Raw genomic sequence first — 24,087 nt, 5'->3', positions numbered from 1 at the left:
TGATGTATCACATTTATTGATTTCCAGGTATTGTACCATCCTTGCATCCCTGGAATAAATCCCACTTGGTCATGGTGTATGATCTTTCTAATGTACTGCTGAATCCGATTTGCTAGGATTTTGTTGAGGATTTTAGCATCTATGTTCATCAAGGATGTTGGCCTGTAGTTCTCTTTTTTTGTGGTGTCTTTATCTGGTTTTGGGATTAGGTTAATGCTGGCTTCATTGAAAGAGCTTGGAAGTGTGCCTTCCTCTTGAATTTTTTGGAATAGTCTGAAGAGGATAGGTTTTAGTTCTTCTTTTAATGCTTGGTAGAACTCTGCTGCAAAGCAGTCCAGACCAGGGCTTTTGTTTGCTGGAAGATTTTTGATCGCTGTTTCAATTTCTTTGGTAGTTATCGGCCTATTCAGGTTTTTTGATTCTTCTTGTTTGAGTTTTGGGAGTTTGTATTTTTCTAAAAATATGTCCATTTCATCTAGGTTGTCCTTTTTGTTGGAATAGAGTTGTTCATAGTATTTTTTCATAATCATTTATATTTCTGTGGGATTGGTTGTTATTTCACCTCTTTCATTATTGATTTTGTTTATTTGAGTCCTCTCTCTTTGCTTCTTGGTGAGCTTGGCTAGAGGCTCATCAATCATGTTTATCCTTTCAAAGAACCAGCTCTTGGTTTTGTTGATCTTTTGTATTTTTTTTTGGTCTCTTTTTCATTTATCTCCTCTCTGATCTTTATTATTTCCTTCCTTCTGCTTATGCTGGGCTTTTCTTGTTGCTCTCTTTCTAACTCTTTGAGTTGTAGAGTTAGGTAATTTATTACCATTGTTTCTTGTTTTTTGCAGTAGGCTTGTAGAGCTATGAACTTCCCTCTCAAGACTGCTTTCACTGTGTCCCATAGATTTTGGATTGTTGTGTTTTCATTGCCATTTGTTGCCATGATGCTTTTTATTTCTTTGATCTCTCTGGTTATCCAGTCATTGTTTAATAGCATGCTATTTAGCCTCCAGGTGTTTGATTTTTTTAAATTGCTTTTATTGTAGTTGATTTCTAGTTTTATGCCATTGTGATCTGAGGAGATGCTTGATATGATTTCTATCTTCTTGAATTTGAAGAGACTTTGCCTGTGATCCAATATATGGTTTATCTTTGAAAATGACCCATGTGCACTTGAGAAGAATGTATATTCTGTGGCTTTGGGGTGAAATATTCTGAAGATGTCAATTAATTCTATCTGATCTAGTGAGTCATTTAGGATTGATGTTTCTTTGCTGATTTTTTTATTTAGAGGATTTGTCCAATGGTGATAGTGGGGTATTAAAGTCCCCTACTATGACTGTATTGCTGTCAGTCTCTCCCTTGATATCCTCCAGAAGTTTTTTTATGTACTTGGGTGTTCCTATATTGGGTGCGTATATGTTTACCAGAGTTATTTCTTCTTCTTGGATTGCTCCCTTTAGTATTATGAAGTGGCCTTCCTTAACTGTTGTTATGTCCTTCACTTTGAGATCTAATTTGTCAGATATAAGTATTGCTACCCCAGCTTTTTTTTTCATTTCCATTCGCCTGAAAATTTTTTTTCTATCCCTTCACCATCAGTCTGTGTGAGTCCTTTTTTCTGAGGTGGGTTTCCTGTAGACAGCAGATATATGGGTCATGTTTTCTTATCCACTTAGCTACCCTATGTCTTTTGATTTGGGCATTTAATCCATTTACCTTTAAAGTTATTATTGGCCCTAACCGGTTTGGCTCAGTGTATAGAGCGTTGGCCTGTGGACTCAAGTGTCCCAGGTTCGATTCCAGTCAAGGGCATGTACCTTGGTTGTGGGCACATCCCCAGTGGGGAGTGTGCAGGAGGCAGCTGATCAGGGTTTCTCTCTCATCGATGTTTCTGACTCTCTATCCCTCTCCCTTCCTCTCTGTAAAAAATCAATAAAATATATTTTAAAAAAAGATAAGAGACACAAAAGACATTTAAAAAAAATAAAGTTATTATTGATAGGTACTTGTTTGTCGCCATTTTTATTCTTTATGCCTGTGTTCCTTCTTTGCTTCCTATTTCTTCTTTTTACAGCAGACCCTTGAGCATTTCTTGCATTGCTGGTTTGGTGGTAATAACCCCTTAGTCCTTTGTTGTCTGTGAGGCTCCTGATTTCACCCTCAATTTTGATTGATAGCCTTGCTGGGTACAGTAGTCTTGGATTCTGGCCCTTCCTTTGCATTACTTTGTATTTCATTCCATTCCCTTCTGGCCTGATTTGTTTCTGTTGAGAAATCAGTTGCTAGTCTGATGGGGGATCCTTTGTAGGTAACTTTCTGTCTCTCTCTGGCTGCTTTTAATATTCTTACTTTGTTGTTGGTGTTTGCCAATTTAATTATAATGTGCCTTGGCATCGGTCTTTTGGGGTTCATTTTGTTTGCGACTCTGTGAGCTTCTTGGATTTGTGTGAGTTTTTTCTTCCCTATATTAGGGAAGTTTTCTGTCATTATTTCTTCAAACAGGTTTTCTATTCCTTGCTCAGTTTCCTCTCCTTTGGTACTCCTATTATGTGGATGTTGTTTCATTTCATGTTGTTCCAAAGTTCCCTTAGGCTCTCCTCCTGTTTTTTAACCGTTTGAGGCCCAGGGGGTATTGAAAAAAGCACTGTCGAAGAATCCAAAACAGCGCATTGTCCACAATGTTCGAAATGTGCTGGGTTTTCTCGACATAAAATCTCAGCAGCGCGATCGCGTTGCTTGGGACTCAAATGGTTAAGTTTTTTTTTTCTAGATGATGCTCTGCTTTGGTATTTTTTCCTACCTTGTCTTCTAGCGCACTGATGTAGTCCTCTGCTTCTTCTAGTCTACTGTTGATGCTTTCTATTATAGCAGTGATGTCATTTTTCATTTCTTCTTGGTTCTTCTTCATTTCCTCTTGGTTCTTACACATATTGTTGAATTTGTCTTCCATTCTTTTCAGTGACCTTATGACCATTTCTCTGAATTCTTTCTCTGACATATTGCTTGCCTCCACTTCATTTACTTCCTTTTCTGGTGATGCCTCCTTTTCTTTCATATGCGGGTTGTTTCTTTGTCTCCTCATGATCTCTCTTCTCTGGGTGTCTGGTTATGTAGCTCTCTCTCTCCTTTCCCTTGGTGAAATCTGACCTTTCCGTGAGAAGTTGCAGAGCTCCTCTGAGTCTGTGTATTCGTGCTGCTTGAGATCTGGTGTTCCTGGGTTTGTAGCTGGTCCCTGGGTGTTGTGGTTGCAGAGTCCTGGGATGTATAGGCCTCCGATAACAGCCACTCTCCCCTTCAAGATGGCCCGGACTCCGCGGCAGAGACAGTTGCTCCGGGAGAGATTTCAGCAGCAGTGGAAACTGCCCTGATCAGGGGAGCCCCGTCTGGCATTCCCCAACAGTCCCTTGGAGTATAGCTGCCCCTCACCCACAAATATACACTCCCTGTACATCCACACACTCTCCTTTCGTTCTCTCACTCACATACCATCCTGCAGTCTGTCTTCCCATCAGCAGCCATCTTCCTGAATTTTTTCTTTTGTCATCTCTTTTTGTCAGAATACAGACATCTGAATCATCATTAATATATAATAGGAGGGGAAATCTATAAAATTGAAAATTTAATAAACTTTACATTTTTACTATATTTGCTTGAACTATTTAATAGTCAGTGTAAGAATCTAAGACTTAGAATCATCTGTAAGGCTGCTCCTTGGCAGGGGCATGGAAAATAGTATTATAATGAGATTTTATGGTATATTTGCATTCTAGGCTTTGGTGGCTGATCCTATATAATAAAAGCCTAATATGCTAAGTGTCTGGTCGTCCGGTCGTTTGTTCAACCAAAGTGTAATATACTAATGATATGCTAAGGCCGCTCAACTGCGTGCTATGATGTGCACTGACCACCAGGGAGCAGATCATTGACCGGTCGACTAGTCATTATGACGTGCAGGGGGCAGGCTCTCTGACTGGTAGGTTAGCTTGCTGCTGGGGTCTGGACAATCGAAACTGAATGAGATGGGCTGGACACGCCCTGGAGCCCTCCTGTGGTCCCTCCCCGCCTGGCCAACACCCCACATCCCTCCCTGGCTCTGATCGTGCACCGGTGGGATTCCTTGGCATGGCCTGTGCCCTCTTGCATTCCAGGACCTCTTGGGGGATGTTGGAGTGCTGGTTTTGGCCCGATCCCGCAGGCCAGGCCAAGGGATCCCATTGGTGCATGAATTCGTGCATTGGGCCTCTAGTAAAAATATATATTACAATAGATGTTAAAATTAATTTTTTTGTTTTTGAGGTTTACACTAAGGTTTATTTTAATAATAAAGTATAATAGTAATGTAATAGTTGTGTAATCAATACATATATTCAAGCATTCTATTTCATGTTTCTAAAATAAAAAACAACTGCCCCTCTGCTTTTTTTTTTTATTACAATATCATTGACCATATTTCTGATGCTGTACTTTGCAGTCCCCATGGCTGTTTTGTAACTGCTAATCTGTACTTCTCAATCCCTTCACCTTTTTATGCTGAGAGTATGTTTTGAATGAACATTTTTTCTATTTTAGGTATTGAGCTATACTTGACGTTTTCAAGAGTGATTTTTTGTTTTCCTTCTTAGTCTGATCTGAAGTGTGTCCAGGATGCCAAAGGAGGTTCTTTCTACAGAGATCACTGCCCTGTGCTAGGTGAGTTAGCAGAATGGAGGAAATAACTAAATAATGGGTCAGAATTCATGGAATCATTAAAATATTTAAGTGGACTTTTAACAAATTAGTTATCATTAAAGCTATTTGAAGAGATATTTTTTTGGTCTTATTTTGGTTTTAAAGAATTTGTCCTTTTAAAAAAAATATATTTTTTTTATTTCAGAGAGGAAGGGAGAGGGAGAGATTGATAGAAACATTAATGATGAGAGAGAATCATTGATTGGCTGCCTCCTACACACCCCCTACTGGGGATTGAGCCCACAACCTGGGTATGTGCCCCTGACTGGAATCGAACGTGGGACCCTTCAGTCCTCTAAAGGGTCTATCCACTGAGCCAAATAAGCCAGGGCAAGAATTTGTTCTTTTTAAATGATTTATGTAGACACTGAGTTGTCATATCTTGAGAATTGATATGCCATTTATGTCATAATATATTTGAAACTTTTTCTTTTAACTGTAAACTTATTATTGAAAAACTTTATATTAGATATTACTTTTCTTCACTATTACGAATAGAATCTGACAATTTAAAGCTTATGGAATCCTTAGCTTATGGAATCTTTCCTTTCTAATGCAAGAACAACTCCCAAGATTAAGGTAACATAATAAATATAATTTCACTTATCATTAAAATAAAAAAGAATAAGAAAACCAAAACTACCTTCATTTTATTGATTCTTTATTGTTGTCATGATGAACATTTACCACATTTATCTGATTAAGCCTTTAATCTCTGAATGCTTTTCTTTCTCATGTAGACTCTGTTCCTCTTTCTAAATCATTGGATTTGCCTTTTTGATAAAAGGTGCTCTTTTCTTGCATGACACCTTATTATTTTTAAAGGAGAATATAGAAGAAATACATATATCTTTGCTGAGAGCATCCATTTCTCTTGCTACCAGAAACTTTCTTGCGATCTCAGGTTTTGGCACCAAAAAAAGTAACTCTTATGTCTTGCCTTCACACGAAAAGGATAGAACCAACATGCACATTTGGATCTCTCATTGTAGTGTTTCATGATTATGAATCTTTGAAGTCCTACAGCTTATTCTTCTTTAAAAATAATGCGGTTGCATGTTGTTGCTATAACTTTCTTTTTCCTTCGTCAACCCCCTCTGCAATTACAGGTGAGCAGAATGGCAACAGAAATCCTGGTGGGTTGCAGATTGGTGACCTGGTCAATATAGACCTTGACCTAGAAATTGTACAGTCTTTGCAGCATGGTCATGGAGGATGGACTGATGGCATGTTTGAGACTTTAACTACAACTGGAACTGTTTGTGGCATTGATGAAGATCATGACATTGTAGTACAGTATCCGAGTGGCAATAGGTTGGTGCTATTTCTTAATTTTCAGTAATGGGAAATAAAGCTAGAGAAAAGAGTCTTATAGAAAGCAAATAATCTGCTATAACCAAAGAGTCTTTAAAGGTAGCTCTCAGTAGGTAAAAATCCAGAATATGTTGGTAAGGTGGAAGGGAATAAATGTCAAGAAGTGTGTGTGTGTTTGTGTGTGTGTGTGTGTGTGTGTGTGTGTGTGTGTGTGTGTCTGTCTCTCCTTCAGGGAGCAGAATATATGGTGTCATCATTAGGTCCAAGTATAGCAAAAAGTTTTGTGTTCACAATGAGTCCATTTATCCTGAATGAGAAGGATAAAATTAATACTCTTCTGGCCCATATCTCCAGGGTTATATCTTGGTAACACAGCTTTCCCTGCCACAGACACATACACACATACTAATCCTTATCAGCAACATAGAGTTACATGCATTTTCTCACTTCTTTTCCTTTGCACATACCATTCTCTTCATGCAGAATACCCTTCCCTCCTTTATCCCCTCTATCTCTGGATTAACTGGTTTGCATCCTATAGATATTGAGCTTAGTTAGATACTTGGGAATCTCCTCTCTTCTTCTGCTCTCCTTGGTGTATGCATACATTATTCATCTGTTTAGGTCTCCTGTTATCTATTAAAATGATTATTTATTTGACCTCTAGGTTGCGAGTTTCTTGGAGACTGGGCCTGTACCTTTTATGTATTTGCTCTTTAGGCAAAATATGTCTAATTTACTTGTATGTTTATGACATTTTAAAGAAAAAGCAGTAGTTAAATTGAATAATTGTCCAACTTTATTGCTGACATGTACATAAAGAAACTCTGAGGTTATATTTTTCTGTTTTTTAAATTTTTTTATTTTTCAATTACAGTTTACATTCAATATCTTTTGAATTAGTTTCAAGTGTACAGCATAGTGGTTAGACAAGCATATACTTTACAAAGTGTTCCCCCAATACTTCCAGTACTCACCTGGAACCATACATAGTTATTACAATATTATTGACTATATTTCCTATGCTATATCTGTGACTATTTTGTAATTACCAATTTGCACTTCTTAATCCCTTTATCTTTTTCACCCAATTCCTCCTGAGGTTCTTTAGGGAATTAGAAAAATTAACATTAAGTTGCTTACCAAAGTATAGAATTCTAATTGTATTCAGATTTTATACATGATTAGAGGCCCGGTGCATGAAATTCATGCACTGGTCCGGTCTCTAGGTCTGGCTGGCTATCGAAGCGTGAGCATCTGGTGTGGAAGGGCAGGTCCCAGTTGACCTCTGGGCCCTGGGCAGCATCTGGGCCCCTGTTCACCCCCTTTCGCCTGAGTCATTGGGCGCCCTTTTGGCTCCCTCAGTGCCTGGGATCTGGGCGGCAGCCCTCATCCCTTCTGCCGCCGCTGGTCGCCGTCTGCAGGGCGATCAACAGGGCGATCGGGCCCAGCTTGCACCCGCCTTGGCCTGGTGCCACCCGCTCACTTGCTCCACCATCCCGCTGCGGTCCCACTCTTGTTGGGGCCCATTGGGGCCGGCAGTGCCTCCACTGCCGCCTGCTGCCAGCACCATGTCTCCCACACCCGCCATGTTCTGCGCCGCCCCCTGGTGGTCAGTGCACATCATTGCGAGTGCTTGAACGCCCAGTCAAACTCCTGGTTGAGGGGACAATTTGCATATTAGGCTTTTATTATATAGGATCATGTCAAGAGATGCAGAAAAAACATATGACAAAATCTAACACCCTTTTATGATAAAAACTCTAAATGTTAGGTTAACACACATTAGGATGATTACTTGCGGAATTCTTTCTTGGGCAATGGTGTTAACAGTAATAATGACATTTGAGTTTTAGAAAATAACTTCTTTTTCTTCTTTATTTATTCAACAAAAGTTTATTAAATACTAATTTATGAAATACTGTGTTGGGTCCTGTGATTTAGTGGTAGGATTATAAACACATTAAGATATGGTTCTCTTCTTTGAAGGGGTTTTACTTTTAGTTTGGATAGACAAAACCAGAAATAAGCATTAATGTGTTGTAAGTAATTATGAGAGTGAGAATTCAGGGTATTCTGAAGGTACAAAAGAAGAATGATCATTTCAGTTGGGCAAATCATAGAAAAACTTCAGAGAGAAAATTACATTGTGCATAAGATTGAAAGATCAACTCGATTTTCACCAAGGAAGGGGACCACTGTAGGCAGAGGGAACAACTTAAATAAATACTGCTGTGTTCAGGTACTATAATAGATCTGGTAAATTTTGGAATATTGAGTGAGATAAAGGGGACTGTGATTGATAAAGCCACAAAGAAAACTTTGTGTATCTGATTTTTATTCTTAACTGATCAGAGGCACTTCTTTCTCTTTATGGTTGTTTTACAAAGCAAAGTGTATATGGTTACAGAACTTTAGTAAATAAGTTTTTTTATGTTGTGACCACTCAACATCTATACTAATAAAAGGGTAATATGCAAATGGTCTGGACACCCTCACGTGTAAACAACTGACCAGCAGGCTCTATGTGCAGCAGGCTCAGGTAGGCAGGGACTTGCAGTGTCGGGGACTTGTGTCCCACTGTCACAATCTATCACCAGGAGGCCTGGGGCCTGGTGGCTGCCTCTGTGCGGCCTGGGGGTGGGGCCCAGTGGAGACCTCCATGCGCCTGTGCCAGGGGTCCGGAGGCCTCTGTGTGGCCCGGCCCGGGCACGGGGCCTGGCGAAGGCCTCCACGCGACGAGGCCTGGGGGTCCCTCGGCTCTGCGCGGCGTGGAGGTGGGACCCCTGGTTCTGGCCTACCTCTTTGGGGCAATCCATTGAGGAGCCCTGGATGGGTGGGCGGGGCCTACCTCTTTGGGGCGATGGATCGTGGGGCTCCCGCACTGTGACAGGGCACAGACCAGGCTGGGGGCCCTCCACCCCCCGAGTGCATGAATTTCATGCACCAGGCCACTAGTCTTTTAAATAATAACTAGAGGCCCGTTGTCTGAAATTCGTGCAAGGGGTTCGGCCCTCGCAGCCCCTTGCAGCCTCAGCTGGCCCTCGCAGCCCCGGCTTTGTCCGGACAGTCGTCTGGAAAGACATCCCAGAAGGCTGTACGGTCTAATTAGCATATTAGTTCTTTTTTATATAGGATGACCCTATTATAAAAGCTTATTTGACTAGGGAAACTTTTATTTATTTAAAAAAATATTTTTATTGATTTTCGAGAGGAATGGAGAGGGAGAGAGAGATAGAAACATCAATGATGAGAGAGAATTACCGATTGGCTGCCTCCTGAATGCCCCCTACTGGGGATGGAGCTCGCAACCCTGGCATGTTCCCTTGACCAGAATTGAACTCGGGACTCTTCAGTCCCCAGGCTGATGCTCTATCCACTGAGCCAAACCAGCTAGGGTGACTATGGAAACTTTTATCTTTGGAGTTGGACTAGGAGATATATATATATATTATGATACAATTATTTGGTAGAATGTTAAGTAGCCAATAAAATGGTAGTTATGAAAATGGTAGCAGCATAGAAAAATGCTTATGTATAGAAAAGAAGAAATCAGAACCCAAATTTGTTTTGCTAAAGTGATTACAATCATGTACAATACCCATCCATGACAAGTTAAAACTAAATACTATTTTTAGCCATGAGATTGGCAATGATATGGAGAAATGGTGTACTCTGTAGAGCAGATTGGCTCTATTTATTAGAATTGTAAACAAATTGTATACTTTAATTAGGTAATTCTTCCAAGAATTTCTAATGAAATACTGACCCCATGTGCACAAGGATGTTTATAAAGAGACTAGAGGCCCGGTGCACAAAAATTTGTGCACTCGGGGGGCAGGGGGAGGGGGGGCCCCCCAGCCCGGCCTGTGCCCTCTTGCAGTCTGGGACCCCTCGGGAGATAACGACCTGCTGGCTTAGGCCTGCTCCCGGGTGGCAGAGGGCAGGCCCAATCCCTAAGTGCAGCCCCTGGTCAGGCTCAGAGCAGGGCCAATTGGGGAGTTGGGGCGCTGCCCCATCATGCACAAAGCAGGGTGGATAGGGAGGTTGCGATGCCACCCTCAGTCATGCTCATGGTAGGGCCGATTGGGGGGTTGGGGCACCACCGCCTGTCACACTCAAGGCAGGGTCGATGGGGAGGTTGCGGCGCCACCCCCTGTCACACACAGAGCAGGGCCCATCAGGGGGTTGGGGCTCCGTACCCTGTCACACACAGAGCAGGGTCAATCAGGGGGTTAGGGAGCTCCCCCCTGTCATGCACAGAGCAGGGCCGATCAGGTGGTTGAGGAGCTCCCCCTGTCACTCACAGAGTAGGGCCGATAGGGGAGTTGAGGCACCGCCCTCTCTCACACACAGAGCAGGGCGGATCAGGGGCTTGGGGTGCTGCACCCTGTCACACTCAGGGCAGGGCCAATGGGGAGGTTATGGCTCTACCCTGTCACACACAGAGCAAGGCCCGTGGAGGGGGGTTGGGGTGCCACCCTCTATCACCCACAGAGCAGGGCTGATCAGGGGGTTGGGGCGCCGCCACTGTCACACTCGGGGCAGGGCCGATGGAGAGGTTATGGCTCTACCCTGTCACACACAGAGCAGGGCCCGTTGGAGGGGGGGGTTTGGGGCACCACACCCTGACACACACAGAGCAGGGCCGATCAGGGGGTTGGTGTGCTGCACCCTGTCAAACACAGAGCCGCAGGGCAATCAGGGGATTGTGGAGCTCCCCCCTATCAATCAGGCACAGAGCAGGGCCCGTGGGGGAGGGGAGGGTTGGGGCACCACACCCTGTCACACACAGAGCAGGGCCGATCAGGGGGTTGGTGCGCTGCCCCCTGTCACACACAGAGCCGCAGGGCGATCAGGGGGTTGGGGAGCTCCCCCCTATCAGGCACAGAGCAGGGCTGATCAGGGGGTTGGTGTGCCTTCCTCTGTCACAAACAGAGCAGGGTGGATAGGGAGGTTGTGGCCCCGCCCCCTGTCACACACAGAGCCGCAGGGTGATCAGGGGGTTCGGGCGTTGCCCCCTGTCATGCTGATCCCGGTGCCTGGAGGCATATTACCCTTTACTATATAGATTAGAGGCCTGGTGCACGGGTGGGGGCTGGCTGGTTTGCCCTGAAGGGTGTCCTGAATCAGGGTGGGGGTCCCACTGGGGTGCCTGGCCAGTCTGGGTGAGGGCTGAGGGCTGTTTTCCGGAAGCGAGTGACTGAAGCTTCCAACCGCTCCTTGTTTTCTTTCTTTTTTTTTTTATTCTGGGCCAGCTTTAGCTCTGAGGCCTCGCTACTGAAAACATCGATACAATGTTGCTAAAGCCCTGCTGAATGAAAGCCGGTTTCTGGTGTTTTTTTTAGCTTCTTATTTGCAACATAGTACAGAATTTCTTAGAGTTGTAGCTCAGAGGCCTGCTAGTGAGGCGGGGAACGTTAGAGTTCGCAGCAAGCAAGCCTCATGTTCGCTTCCAGCTGCCTGGCTGCCTGCCGCCATCTTGGCTGACAGTTAATTTGCATATACTCACTGATTAGCCAATGAAAGGGTAGCGGTCGTACGCCAATTACCATGTTTCTCTTTTATTAGTGTAGATGTTCTTTATAGTATTGTTCGTAATACTGTAGTGAAAATTTGGAAATACTTTATTTTAAAAAAAAATATTTTTATTGATTTCAGAGATGGAGAGAGTGATAGAAATATCAGTGATGAGAGAGAGTCATTGATTAGCTGCTCCTGCACACCCCATACTGGGGATCGAGCCCACAACGCAGGCATATGCCCTGACCGGGAATTGAGCTGGTGACCTCCTGGTTTATAGGTTGACACTCGACCACTGAGCCACACCGGCTGGGCGGAAATACTTTAAGTAATTAGTGTTTATCCATGTTATAGAATACTCTGTGGCCATTAAACTGAAATAAGTAGTTCCATGTCTGTGACATTGATAAATAAATCTTCCCAGGTACATTCTCTGAGAAAAAAGAAGCCACAGAATTATATTATAACTAGAGGCCCGGTGCACAAAAATTTGTGCACTCGGGGGGAGGGAGGTCCCCCAGCCCAGCCTGTGCCCTCTCGCAGTCTGGGACCCCTCGGGAGATAAAGACCTGCTGGCTTAGGCCTGCTCCCGGGTGGCAGAGGGCAGGCCCAATCCCTAGGTGCAGCTCAGAGCAGGGCCGATTGGGGAGTTGGGGCGCCGCCCCGTCATGCACAGAGCAGGGCGGATCGGGAGGTTGCGATGCCACCCTCAGTCACGCTCAGGGTAGGGCCGATTGGGGGGTTGGGGCACCGCCCCCTGTCACACTCAAGGCAGGGTCGATGGGGAGGTTGCAGCGCCACCCCCTGTCACGCACAGAGCAGGGCCAATCAGGGGGTTGGGGCGCTGCCCCCTGTCACTAACAGAGCAGGGTCCATCAGGGGAGTTGGGGCGCTGCCCCCTGTCACTCACAGAGCAGGGCCCATCAGGGGGTTGCGGAGCTCCCCGCTGTCACTCACAGAGTAGGGCCGATAGGGGAGTTGGGGCACCACCCCCTGTCACACACAGAGCAGGGCGGATCAGGGGGTTGGGGTGCTGCACCCTGTCACACTCAGGGCAGGGCCAATGGGGAGGTTATGGTTCTACCCTGTCACACACAGAGCAAGGCCCATGGAGGGGGATTGGGGCGCCACCCTCTATTACCCACAGAACAGGGCCGATCAGGGGGTTGGGGCGCCACCACTGTCACACTCAGGGCAGGGCCGATGGAGAGGTTATGGTTCTACCCTGTCACACACAGAGCAGGGCCCATGGGGGCGGGGGGTTGGGGCGCCTCACCCTGTCACACACAGAGCAGGGCCGATCAGGGGGTTGGTGCGCTGCACCCTGTCACACACAGAGCCGCAGGGCGATCGGGGGATTGGGGAGCTCCCCCCTATCAGGCACAGAGCAGGGCTGATCAGGGGGTTTGGGCGCTGCCCCCTGTCACGCTGATCCCGGTGCCGGGAGCCTCACTGCTCCGCTGATCCCGGTGCCGGGAGGCATATTACCCTTTTACTATATAGAATAGAGGCCTGGTGCACGGGTGGGGGCCGGCTGGTTTGCCCTGAAGGGTGTCCTGGATCAGGGTGGGGGTCCCCACTGGGGTGCCTGGCCAGGCTGGCTGAGGGGCTGAGGGCTGTTTTCCGGCTGGCAGTTGACTAAAAGCTCCCAACCGCTCCTTGTTTTCTTTTTTTTTTTTTTATTCTGGGCCAGCTTTAGCTCTGAGGCCTCACTGCTGAAAACATGGATACAATGTTGCGGTCCGGGGCTGACTGAAAGCTGGTTTTGCTTAGCTTCTTATTTGCACCATAGTAATAGTTGCTTAGAGTTGCAGTTGAGAGGCCGGAAAGTGAGGCGGGGAACGTTGGAGTCTGCAGTCCCTGGAGGAAGCAAGCCTCCCTGCTCACTTCAGTGCATGGCTGCCGGCCGCCATCTTGGCTCAGTTAATTTGCATAAGGATACGCTGATTAGCCAATGGGAAGGGTAGCGGTCGTACGCCAATTACCATGTTTCTCTTTTATTAGTGTAGATTCCATTTATGGAAAAGAAAACAACTCTTTTCCTACATTATAATTATTGCTTAGCATATTGATAGATATGCACGGATACACAATGTAGTATTAATAGTGGCTTCTAATGGAGTGGGGAATGGTGATCCAAATGTGTGTGTAATGGAACTGTCATTTGTCAACAAAAATTATCAGTATCAGTTGTGGAAAGAGAAGAAACTTTATTCAGGTTTACAAATCTAGGAAATGCAACCTCTGGTGAAAACTGAAAGTGTTATATTTCATAGAGAAAGTTCCTCCCTGGTGTCTGTGAATTTTTATACAAATGAGAAATTGAAATTGCAGAGTTCTGATTAATCCAAATGGTATGGTCCTCATTGGTCAAAATTGTTTATTCTGATTTGGTCATTATGGGGCATCTCTGATTGGTCAGATAGAGCAAATGATATAGCTGCACAGTTCTGATTGGATGCGGCAGGTCTCAGTCCATTGGTCAAAAGATGATACCAGGAACTCCCTTGTAAGGATTGACTCAGAAAATTCAGAAACAGGGTGCAGGAGGCTGGCAGCTCACTCTGTAGCTTTTCCCTCAAACCAGAATGCGTGAGTGGCCTGTGTGCACATGGCTGCTAGACTTGGGCCCAGTTAACCCTGAGGAGTCCTTCTTGGCAGATATGCTCCTTCTCAAGGTTCCCATACTTTACATGGTTCTGAAAAGTTTTAATTTTTAACAATGAATGTGTATTATTTTTATAACAATTTTTAATATGCAAAGGGTAATATATCTACATAGAAGTGTATCTATCATATTAGGGTGGTGAGATTATGATGATTCTTTTCCCAAATTTGTATTTTAAAATTATAAAATGAAATACAAATAATTCAGGATGTAATTATAAAGGATGTTTTTACTTTTTTTGATGTGTTATAAGGCTTTTCTCTCGGCAATGATTAACAAAAAATGTTATGTTAAAATTAAACTTAACTCATTTTGAGTTTTGGCTTTGATCCTTAGGTGGACCTTCAATCCTGCTGTTCTCACTAAAGCAAACATTGTCCGAAGTGGGGATGCTGCTCAAGGTGCAGAAGGAGGCACCTCACAGTTTCAAGTGGGTGATCTTGTACAAGTTTGTTATGATCTGGAAAGAATTAAGCTTCTGCAAAGAGGACATGGAGAATGGGCTGAAGCTATGCTCCCAGTAAGTATATATAAAATAGTTTTGGACTAGGAATTATACCATGCTTATGTAATTCTTAGAAGTACTTTAATTTTATAAACTAAATTAGCATAATCCTTTGAGAATTTTGTTCTTTATTGGCATCTAGGCATAATTATGCCTTTTATTTTTTAAGTTATTCTAGTTAAATTAGCCAGGGAAGGTCCAAAAAGGGCTACAGTTAATATTTTTTGATAGAGTCATTAGTGGAGAGTGTAATGTAGGGATAAAGTACTAATTGGGACTAAATACTATTATTTAAAATAAAAATATTAGTGAAGAAAGAGGGTACAGGGAAGAACACCTGAAAGACAAATTTTAATATTGTCTATACTAGTGCACCAATAAACTATATATATTTTAAGTGAAGGAATGTGGATATATATGGAAGGGTATTATTGTAAACGTAACCATTAGGACAATCAATATAGCTTAATATAAAGTTTTAACATTAACTTTATATTTAAAAGAGAAAAACAATGGGAGGATTAACCATAAAGTTTTTAAAAAGTATTCGTATATAAAAAAGGAATATGACACAGGACAGCGGTAGAAGAGAGACATCTTTGAATATGTCTTATTTTATAGATTTGACTTGAAACTACATATTTTATACAACTATAAAACAAATTCAAAAATGAAACTCCTAGAAGTGGAAAATAAAATGAAACAAACCTAAATGTATTTTCTGTTGGCGTCCTATCTAATAAAGAGGGTATATGCTAATTGACTGTCATGCTGTTGCAAAGATGGCAGCGTCCACAGCCAATAAGAAAGGAATATGCTAATTGACCTCCATGCCCTCAAAGATGGCAGTGCCCACAGCCAATAAGGAGGGACTATGCTAATTGACTGCCACACCCTCAAAGATGGTGGCACCCACAGCCACAAGATGGCAGTGCCCAGTCCCCTCAGCTCTGCCGGGGTGGCAGGCATGTGGCAAGGCTGGGCTCCGCGCACCTGCCTCCAGAGTCCGCAGTCTCCTCAATTCCCCAGCCGCCCAGGGCTGGCCCGAGTCGCAGGCAAGCCTCGGATGGTGGCTGCCCAGCCTCCTAGGGCCGCCTGAGGCTCAGGTAACCAGGGCCGGCCGAGGCTTGCGCTGCCGGCAGTGGCAGCAGCAGAGGTGTGATGTGAGCGTCGCCTTCCCCTGATTGCCAGGTCACCTCCCACTCCTGAGGGCTCCTGGACTTGTGAGACAGGGCAGGCCGGGCTGAGGGATTCCCCCCTCCAGTGCATGAATTTTCATGCACCGGGCCTCTAGTAACCATATAATAAGGAAATTCCAAATGATTTTTAAAAACAATAGTTTGTCTTTATATCCTTATAGAAGGAATATACCCTACAGAATTACAAGGAAAAAGAAATATTGTTGTCTTCTTTTGTTTGTTTGAGATTTTCCATAATGAACAGGTAAGGAGGAAAAAACAAAGAATGCAGCTACTCCCAGAGTTTGAGATCATGGTGGAAAATTCCAAGTGAAAATGTCTTACAAGAAGTTAAAATTGATGTGTGTTGGGGGGCAAGGAGAGAGTTAAACAGGGCTAGAGAAGTATATTTTCAAGTCTTTTGAAGTAAGATGATAGTTGTCAATGTGGATTAAGTTTTCAAGGAAGAAAAGTAAAAAATTAATGAATAAATTTTTGGAGAATGAACATATTTGGGGATCTGAAGAAGGAAAAGGAACCTGTGAGTGGAAGAAGGGGAGAAACAGACAGAAAGATTAGACTGTCATCTAGAAATCAATGGAATAGTTTCTTAAAGTTAGGGTCAGATGCTGCAGAGAAGTCAAAAGAGAAAACAAGTCAAGGCAATTTCTTCTCTGTGTTAGAAAGTAGTCAGATATTATTACTATACTTCACCAATTTTCTAGTATTGTTATTTGCTGCTAGAGACCTGGTGCATGAAATTTGTGCACTTGGGGGTGTTCCTCAGCCCGGCCTGCGCCCTCTCGCAGTCCTGGAGCCCTCGTGGGATATCCAGCTGATGGACATCCTTAGTGCTGCCATGGAGGCGGGAGAGGTTCCCGCCACTGCTGCTGTGCTTGCCAGCCATGAGCCTGGTTTCTGGCTGAGCTGTGCATCCCCTGTGGGAGCACACTGACCACCAGGGGCCAGCTCCTGCATTGAGCGTCTTCCTTTGGTGGTCAGTTCGTGTCATAGCGACGGTTAGTTCCGCCGTTCGGTTGATTTGCATATTAGCCTTTTATTATATAGGATTCTGTTATGTTTAAGAGAATGGATTTTGGAACTAAGTTTGAAATGGGGCTAATGCTAGCACTTAACTTTCAGGGTTATAGTATTAGGTAGGTCAATACACATAAAGCTCTTAGAACAGTGATTTCCAACTGGTGTGCTGCGAAAGGCACACCAGAGTGCTGCAAGAATTTTTGAAACATACACTACCTTACTATTTAGTCAGGGCACTGACTTCTTTTCCCTTAAACCAGTGGTTCTCAACCTGTGTGTCGCGACCCCTTTGGGGGTCGAACAACCCTTTCACAGGGGTCGCCTAAGACCATCGGAAAACACATACATAATTACATATTGTTTTTGTGATTAATCACCATGCTTTAATTATGTTCAATTTGTAACAATGAAATTGGGGGTCACCACAACATGAGGAACTGTATTAAAGGGTCCCGGCATTAGGAAGGTTGAGAACCACTGCCTTAGACTGTCAAATAAAGAAATGATGACAGCCAACACAGCAGTAGCTGTCCATGTGAATGCCCTGTCTTGAAAGTAGTCAGGTATTATTACTATACTTTACCAATTTTCTAGTATTATTATTTGCTATTATGTTATGTTTAAGAGAATGGATTTTGGAACTAAGTTTGAAATGGGGCTAATGCTAGCACTTAACTTTCAGGGTCATATATATATATAGGTCATATAGCAGAGTTGTTTTTTATTGTTCATGGCACATAAAGTTGCGTCTTATTGGTTAATGCTTGGTAACAGAAATCTTTATATACAAGTATAGACACCTGATTCTTAAAAACGTCACTTTGGAGCATAAAGCATAGGTAATTACTATTATTATATTTGTAAATCAATAAAAATTATACCTTTTTTTGGCAGATCAACAAAAAATATACAGTTTTGGCTCTGGCCAGTTTGACTCAGTGATTGGAGTGTTGGCCTGCAGACCAAAGGGTTGCAGATTCAATCCCCGCCCTGGTTGAGGCACGTTTGGGAGACAACTAATAGATGTGTCTCTTGCACATCATTGTTTCTCTCTCTCCCCTTTCCCTCTTCCCTTCCACTCTCTAAAAATCAATGGGAAAAATATCCTCAGGTGAGGATTAACCAAATAAATAAATAAACAAATAAATAAATAAAATACTGTTTTGGGTGTGCCACAGAATTTTAGTAATTAGTTTATGTGTGCCATGACATGAAAACGGTTGAAAATTGCTGTCTTAGAACATTAGAACAACATTTGCCACATGGTAACTGCTGTTGCTGATTGTTTTCTGTACCTTTTTTTTTTTTTTTAATTTTTTATTTATTTATTTTTAATATATTTTATTGATTTTTTACAGAGAGGAAGGGAGAGGGATAGAGAGTCAGAAACATCAATGAGAGAGAAACATAGACCAGCTGCCTCCTGCACACCTCCTACTGGGGATGTGCCCGCAACCAAGGTACATGCCCTTGACCGGAATCGAACCTGGGACCCTTAAGTCCGCAGGCTGACGCTCTATCCACTGAGCCAAACTGGTTTGGCTGTTTTCTGTACCTTATTGCCCTTTTTTCTCCCATATTTAATAGGCATGTTATTTCTACACACTTAAGTCATGATTCAAAAAAGGATTTAAACATAGATGTAAACTTTGAGCCCTTTTAAATTTAAATATGTATATATATATATATATATATATTTTTAGAATTCAGACTTTATATTTTTAGTCTTAGATTGATGATGGATTGTGTACCACTTGAGCTCTAAGTTCTCAAGATTTATCTTCTGGGTTAAAAAAGAAGGGTTAAATATCAAAAAGCAAAATTTTGTGGACTTTTATAAATAAGATAGATTCATGATTTATTTTTTATATTTTTGTGGAAATATAGTAGTTTTATTAAAATATTTTAAAAAGTTAATCTTTAAAGTTTGTAATTAATGAATAACCCATTTGAGTATGGTTATTCTTGAAAAGTTTTCCTTTAGGAACAAAATAAAATAAATTATTTAAACATGTAAAACCTGGTGTTTGATTTTTATGATATATACTATGGACTTAGAAACATGAAACTAATTTTTTTAAAAGACTTTAGGTAAAGTTGGCCGAGTACAACAGATTTATTCAGACAGCGATTTAAAGGTGGAAGTTTGTGGCACATCCTGGACGTATAATCCAGCAGCAGTTTCCAAGGTGGCATCTGCAGGATCAGCCATTAGCAATGCATCTGGTGGTATGTTTTGTTTCATGTTTCTTTAAAAGTAATATGATTTACATTAGAACCTTTGCTAATTTCCCAGTTCTCATATACCAGTAATGTTGTATGTGTTCTTGGTTTTTTCTCAGATCACATAACTTTGCTTGAATGTTAACTGCCTTTTAAACTTTTATAATTCCCGCCCCCCCCCCCCCCCCCCCCCTCCCGCAATGAACAATCTATATTCTGGCTGAGGTATGCACTGGAAAAATTCCATAAATATGTGCTCTATCTTAGATTTATTGAGTACTTTGCCACATCAAATCTAAGATATCTAAAATTCAACATTCTTTTCTTTAGGCAGAACTTTTGTTTTCTGCCAAAGAACCATCACTTTCTTAGGCTGTTTTATTTTCCTTCGTTGTCAACATTATTGCTAGCAGATGGCTTTCTTTCTGGATATTTTTACATCTCAGCCATATTTTTTTTCTTACTGTTCAATAAGAGTTACTATACATTCTACAATGAGTAGAAAACCATGTTGAGATGTGAATATGCTGGATGCTTGGGTAGACTTCAAGCTCAGTCTTTCATTCCTATGCTCCAGCTTTATGTACACAGACTCAGTTCATTCTACAACAAATTATAAGTTACTGAGATATATTGTTGTAATCCAGAAAAGAAGGTAGAACCATAGTAAATAAATATTAAGAAAGTAAAGGAAAACATAGAGTGACTTCCAATTTTATTTTGTACTGCTTTTACTTCCACTGCTTCTGTCTTTTCTTTCCTGCTGTAATTTGCTAGTGCGCTTACAGTTTAAATCAGGTGGTGTTTATTTTTACCTCGAGGTTAGATGGTATCACAACAGGCTGACTACATACAAATTAAAAGAGTGAAGGATGGTTAATATCCTTCTCTCAAGCAATGTAAACTTGGTGGTATTCTGCCCCATTGTGTGATTTCGTTGCTTTCCAATAAGACGATCCAAGAATTAAGGAGTAGAACTGAGTAGGTTTTCTACTGATTAATGCTGTTTAGAAAAAATATGTTAGGAAAGGGTCTGTAAATCCCTAGTTCTTTCTCGTTTTAGTCTAAACTAGTCAGTGGGCACCTTTGAAATATGTTAACACTTAGATGTCCATTTTCAACTGAAAATTGGTTTGCCTCTAAAATATTTCCCCTAATGTTATAGAGATTACATTTCTTTTGAGTCATAATCATTGATCTGTTGATTTATTTTAAGATCTGTAGCACTGAGCTCAGAGACTCGCTGTGCTGGTATGCTTAAGACCTCAAGGGAAGTTTGTATCATTATGGTAGTCCTATTGTGATGTGTTCATTTCTAATATCTTTGGTTTGACTTCCACATCTTGAATTATTATTATTATAATTCTCTACTTTTTCTGAAATTGTAACTTGAAAGACATTAGAATTGGAAAACACTTGGAATACTTATGGGCTCAAATTTAATGCAGATATATATATATTAGTAATTGTAACTTGCAGTGGTAATATCTGTAGCATAATAAAAAGTAACATAGAAATAAAAAAGAAAAAGTATATATTATGGGCATATGGTTAATGCTTGTCTGTTAGTAGTTAAAATTTGAGATTCTCCTGTATTAGCAGCTTTATTTGATGCTTTACAGAAAGACTCTCCCAACTCTTGAAGAAATTATTTGAAACCCAAGAATCTGGTGACCTCAATGAAGAATTAGTTAAGGCTGCTGCCAATGGAGATGTTGCTAAAGTGGAAGATTTGCTAAAAAGACCAGATGTGGATGTGAGCATTTAAAAAATTATTTTGAAGGATACACTAAAATAGAATAGTATAATGAACCTTATACTTCGGCAGTTATTTAGATTTTGCCACATTACTTCAATATTTATTAAGACTTTGCCACATGTGTTTTAGTCCTTGTTTTTCTGAGATATTTTAAAGAAGACACCAGCCATCATTTTTCAGTGTGCATTTCTAAAAGATATTGTAATTTTCTTATTTTAACCCTGTGACGTTTATTTTATGATTGACAAAATTTATATTTAGGCTTTTAAGTGATTAGTGTCCTTTTGGGAAATTGAGTGATTTTTTTCTCATGTAAATATCATCTTATGTGTTTTAAATATATTTTAGTAAATATTATAAGCAATTTTCTATCCTTTTTAAAATATTTAATCTAAACTTTTTACCCTTTCTTCCCTGTGAAACTTGACTATTTCATAATTTGTAAGGCAGATGACTTAGAGGTCATGCACTTTGTAAATCTTAATAGTTTATGTTGTAATCTTACTGTTCATATAAGCCATATTTTAAATGGGTTATTTTGGTTCTTACTTAGTCATCCTTTGGCTTTGCCATTGCTGCCATGCTGGCACCAATATAATATTTAGTGCAGACCAAGATTGTAAGTGGAGTGGCAGTCGCTGTGTTTATGAAGGCTTTTGTTGCCACATCTTTGTATGTAAATATGCTAGACAGTTTGAAGAAGATCAGATCTATAATTGTAAGGTATAAACTATTCCTATGAACTCACTAGCATTTTAGGCTTATTTGAGAGAGCAATTGCAACAGCACAACAAAGTGGTTTTTTGATTGGTTGTAAGATATATCACAAATAATTTGTTACTGATAGGAAAGGCCCAATGTTTTTGTGTTTGAAATATAGAGTCAGACTTCTTTCATAGTCAATCAAGCAGATTTACATTTTATACTTAATTTTAAAAATTTAATTACTGATTGGTATCTTAGTTATTTTTTAACAGTGTTATACATTCTAAAAATTTAAGGGAAAAATACTTCAAGATTTATGAAAAATGGCATCTCCTTCTCAACCTATTTTCTCATTCTTCCAGAGTCAACTATTTTTACCTCTTTAACTTCTTCCAAACTATCTTTTCATGTCAGAGGCCATTCCTCAGATGTCTGGTGTTCCTTGGTTGTCCATTTATCTATGAGAGTGATCAGTAAAAGGCGCGAGTGCGTGTGTGTGTGTGTGTGTGTGTGTGTGTGTGTGTGTGTGTGTCTCGACTCTGGTTTTCACCATCGAGTGATTTGGGCATTTCCTTGGATTATTCCTGGGTATTGGTCTTTACTGTTGGGCTGGTCTGACTCCCCAGAAAGATCTCTAGTTTTTCTGCTGGTTATAAACCTGGATACCAACCTTTTGAATGTTGAATAAGAGAAGAGAGCCTGGGATCTTAGGATTTGGCCTGTAAATATTTACATAAAATTTCTGTTTTTAGTACTTTGCCCCATCCTTAACAGTGGCCAGGGACACTTTACCCTTTCTGGAGAATAAACTTTCAGGTTTCTGTTAGTTTGAGGGTGGAACAGCTGTGCAGAGGTGGGGAATCCAGGGATCTAAATGATTTTTAAAAAGACTGTCAACCGATGCTTTTGTGTTTAACATTAACTACCATATTATCCCCATATTCAGAGGTCATCGACTTTGAGTCTTTTGGACGTCCTTGGCAAAAGGGTTGCTATCTAGGTATTTTTCATAGCAGGTTTAGGTCTGCTTTTAAGCTTCCTATATATGTGTGAGTGTGTGTGTGTGAGTGTGTGTGTGTGTGTGTGTGTGTGGTTTTTGTTTTGCTAGTTCTAATTATCTTTGTGGATTGAAGCTTAAAAGAAAATAAAACTTTACTTTTGTTTTAGTATGATGCCATAAATAATGAAATTAAATACAACCCATCATTTAATGAAAAAACATGTCCTAGTACACTGTTAATGGGAATGCAGACTGGTGTAGCCACTATTGAAAACAGTATGGAGTTTCCTCAAAAAATTAAAAATGGAACTGCTGTTTGACCCAGAGATCCCACTTCTAGGACTCTATCCTAAAAATCCCAAAACACCATTCAGAAAGAATATATTCACCTCATATTTCATAGCTGCGCAATTTACAATAATTAAGATCTGGAAACAGACCAAGTGCCCAACAGTAGATGAGTGGATAAAAAAGCTGAGGTACATTTACACAGTGGAATACTATACAGCTGTAAAAAAGGAACGTTTACCCTTGGAGACAGTATGGAGGGACCTGGAGAATGTTATGCTAAGTGAAATAAGCCAGTCAGAGAAAGACAAATATCACGTGATCTCACTTATCTGTGGAATCTAATGAACAAAATATATTGACGTACAAAAAAATAGGTCCAGACACATTGAAGCATGGAATAGACTAATCAGGGAGGAGAGGTGGGGTGAGAAGAGATTAACCAAAGAATTTATATGCATATATGCATAACCCATGGACACAGACAATAGAGTGGTGAAGGCCTGGGGTAGAGCGGGAACTGGGTTAAAGGGAATAATGGGGGGACAATAGGGGAGACATTTGTGATACTTTCAACAATAAAGATAAAAAAACACTCTTACAAGGATATACTTTCTTTATTAAAAGGTTTGTTGAGGTACAGTTGTTTTGTACCATGAATAAAAATATAAGGATATACTTTTTTAAAAAATTGATATTTAGAGAGAGAGGATGGGGAAGGGAGAGAGAGAAACATGGATCAGCTGTCTCCTGCACACCCTTTACGGGGCATTAAGCCTGAAACCCAGGCATGTTCCCTGATCTGGAAAGGAACCAGCAACCTGTCAGTGCATGAGACAGTGCCCAATCTACTGAGCCACACTGGCTAGAGCAAAATATACTTTTAAAGTCTTATAATACGGAAAATTTTTTCCAGTTCTTACTAATGGGACTTTTTTCTCTTTAGCTTTTCTGTGTTTTTTTTTTTTTCATAGCATCTTCCTCTTGATTTTTATTTTTATTTAAAAAAAATATTTTATTGATTTTTTACAGAGAGGAAGGGAGAGAGATAGATAGTTAGAAACATCGATGGGAGAGAAACATCGATCAGTTGCCTCCGGCACATCTCCCGCTGGGGATGTGCCCGCAACCCACGCACATGCCCCTGACCAGAACCGAACC

At 41.3% G+C, this 24,087-nt stretch overlaps 1 protein-coding gene across 1 annotated transcript in view; it reads left to right on the top strand.

The window, feature by feature from the left end:
- The window catches only part of MIB1 (MIB E3 ubiquitin protein ligase 1), a 133,471-nt gene that overhangs the window by 36,775 nt on the left and 72,609 nt on the right, over positions 1–24,087 (top strand). The window contains exons 5-9 of the mRNA XM_070420525.1: positions 4,617–4,683; positions 5,832–6,036; positions 14,564–14,747; positions 19,036–19,180; positions 20,797–20,930. Of these exons, the coding sequence (XP_070276626.1) occupies positions 4,617–4,683; positions 5,832–6,036; positions 14,564–14,747; positions 19,036–19,180; positions 20,797–20,930 (735 nt within the window). The remainder of the gene's footprint in view (positions 1–4,616; positions 4,684–5,831; positions 6,037–14,563; positions 14,748–19,035; positions 19,181–20,796; positions 20,931–24,087) is intronic.

Source organism: Myotis yumanensis, unplaced genomic scaffold (genome assembly GCF_028538775.1).
Source record: "Myotis yumanensis isolate MYYU_CA2020_CCGP unplaced genomic scaffold, mMyoYum1.0.hap1 SCAF_7, whole genome shotgun sequence".
In the NCBI taxonomy this organism is placed as follows: Eukaryota; Metazoa; Chordata; class Mammalia; order Chiroptera; family Vespertilionidae; genus Myotis; species Myotis yumanensis.
The sequence above is the reverse complement of the archived record's forward strand: the minus strand, read 5'-3'. Positions and strand labels throughout refer to the sequence as shown.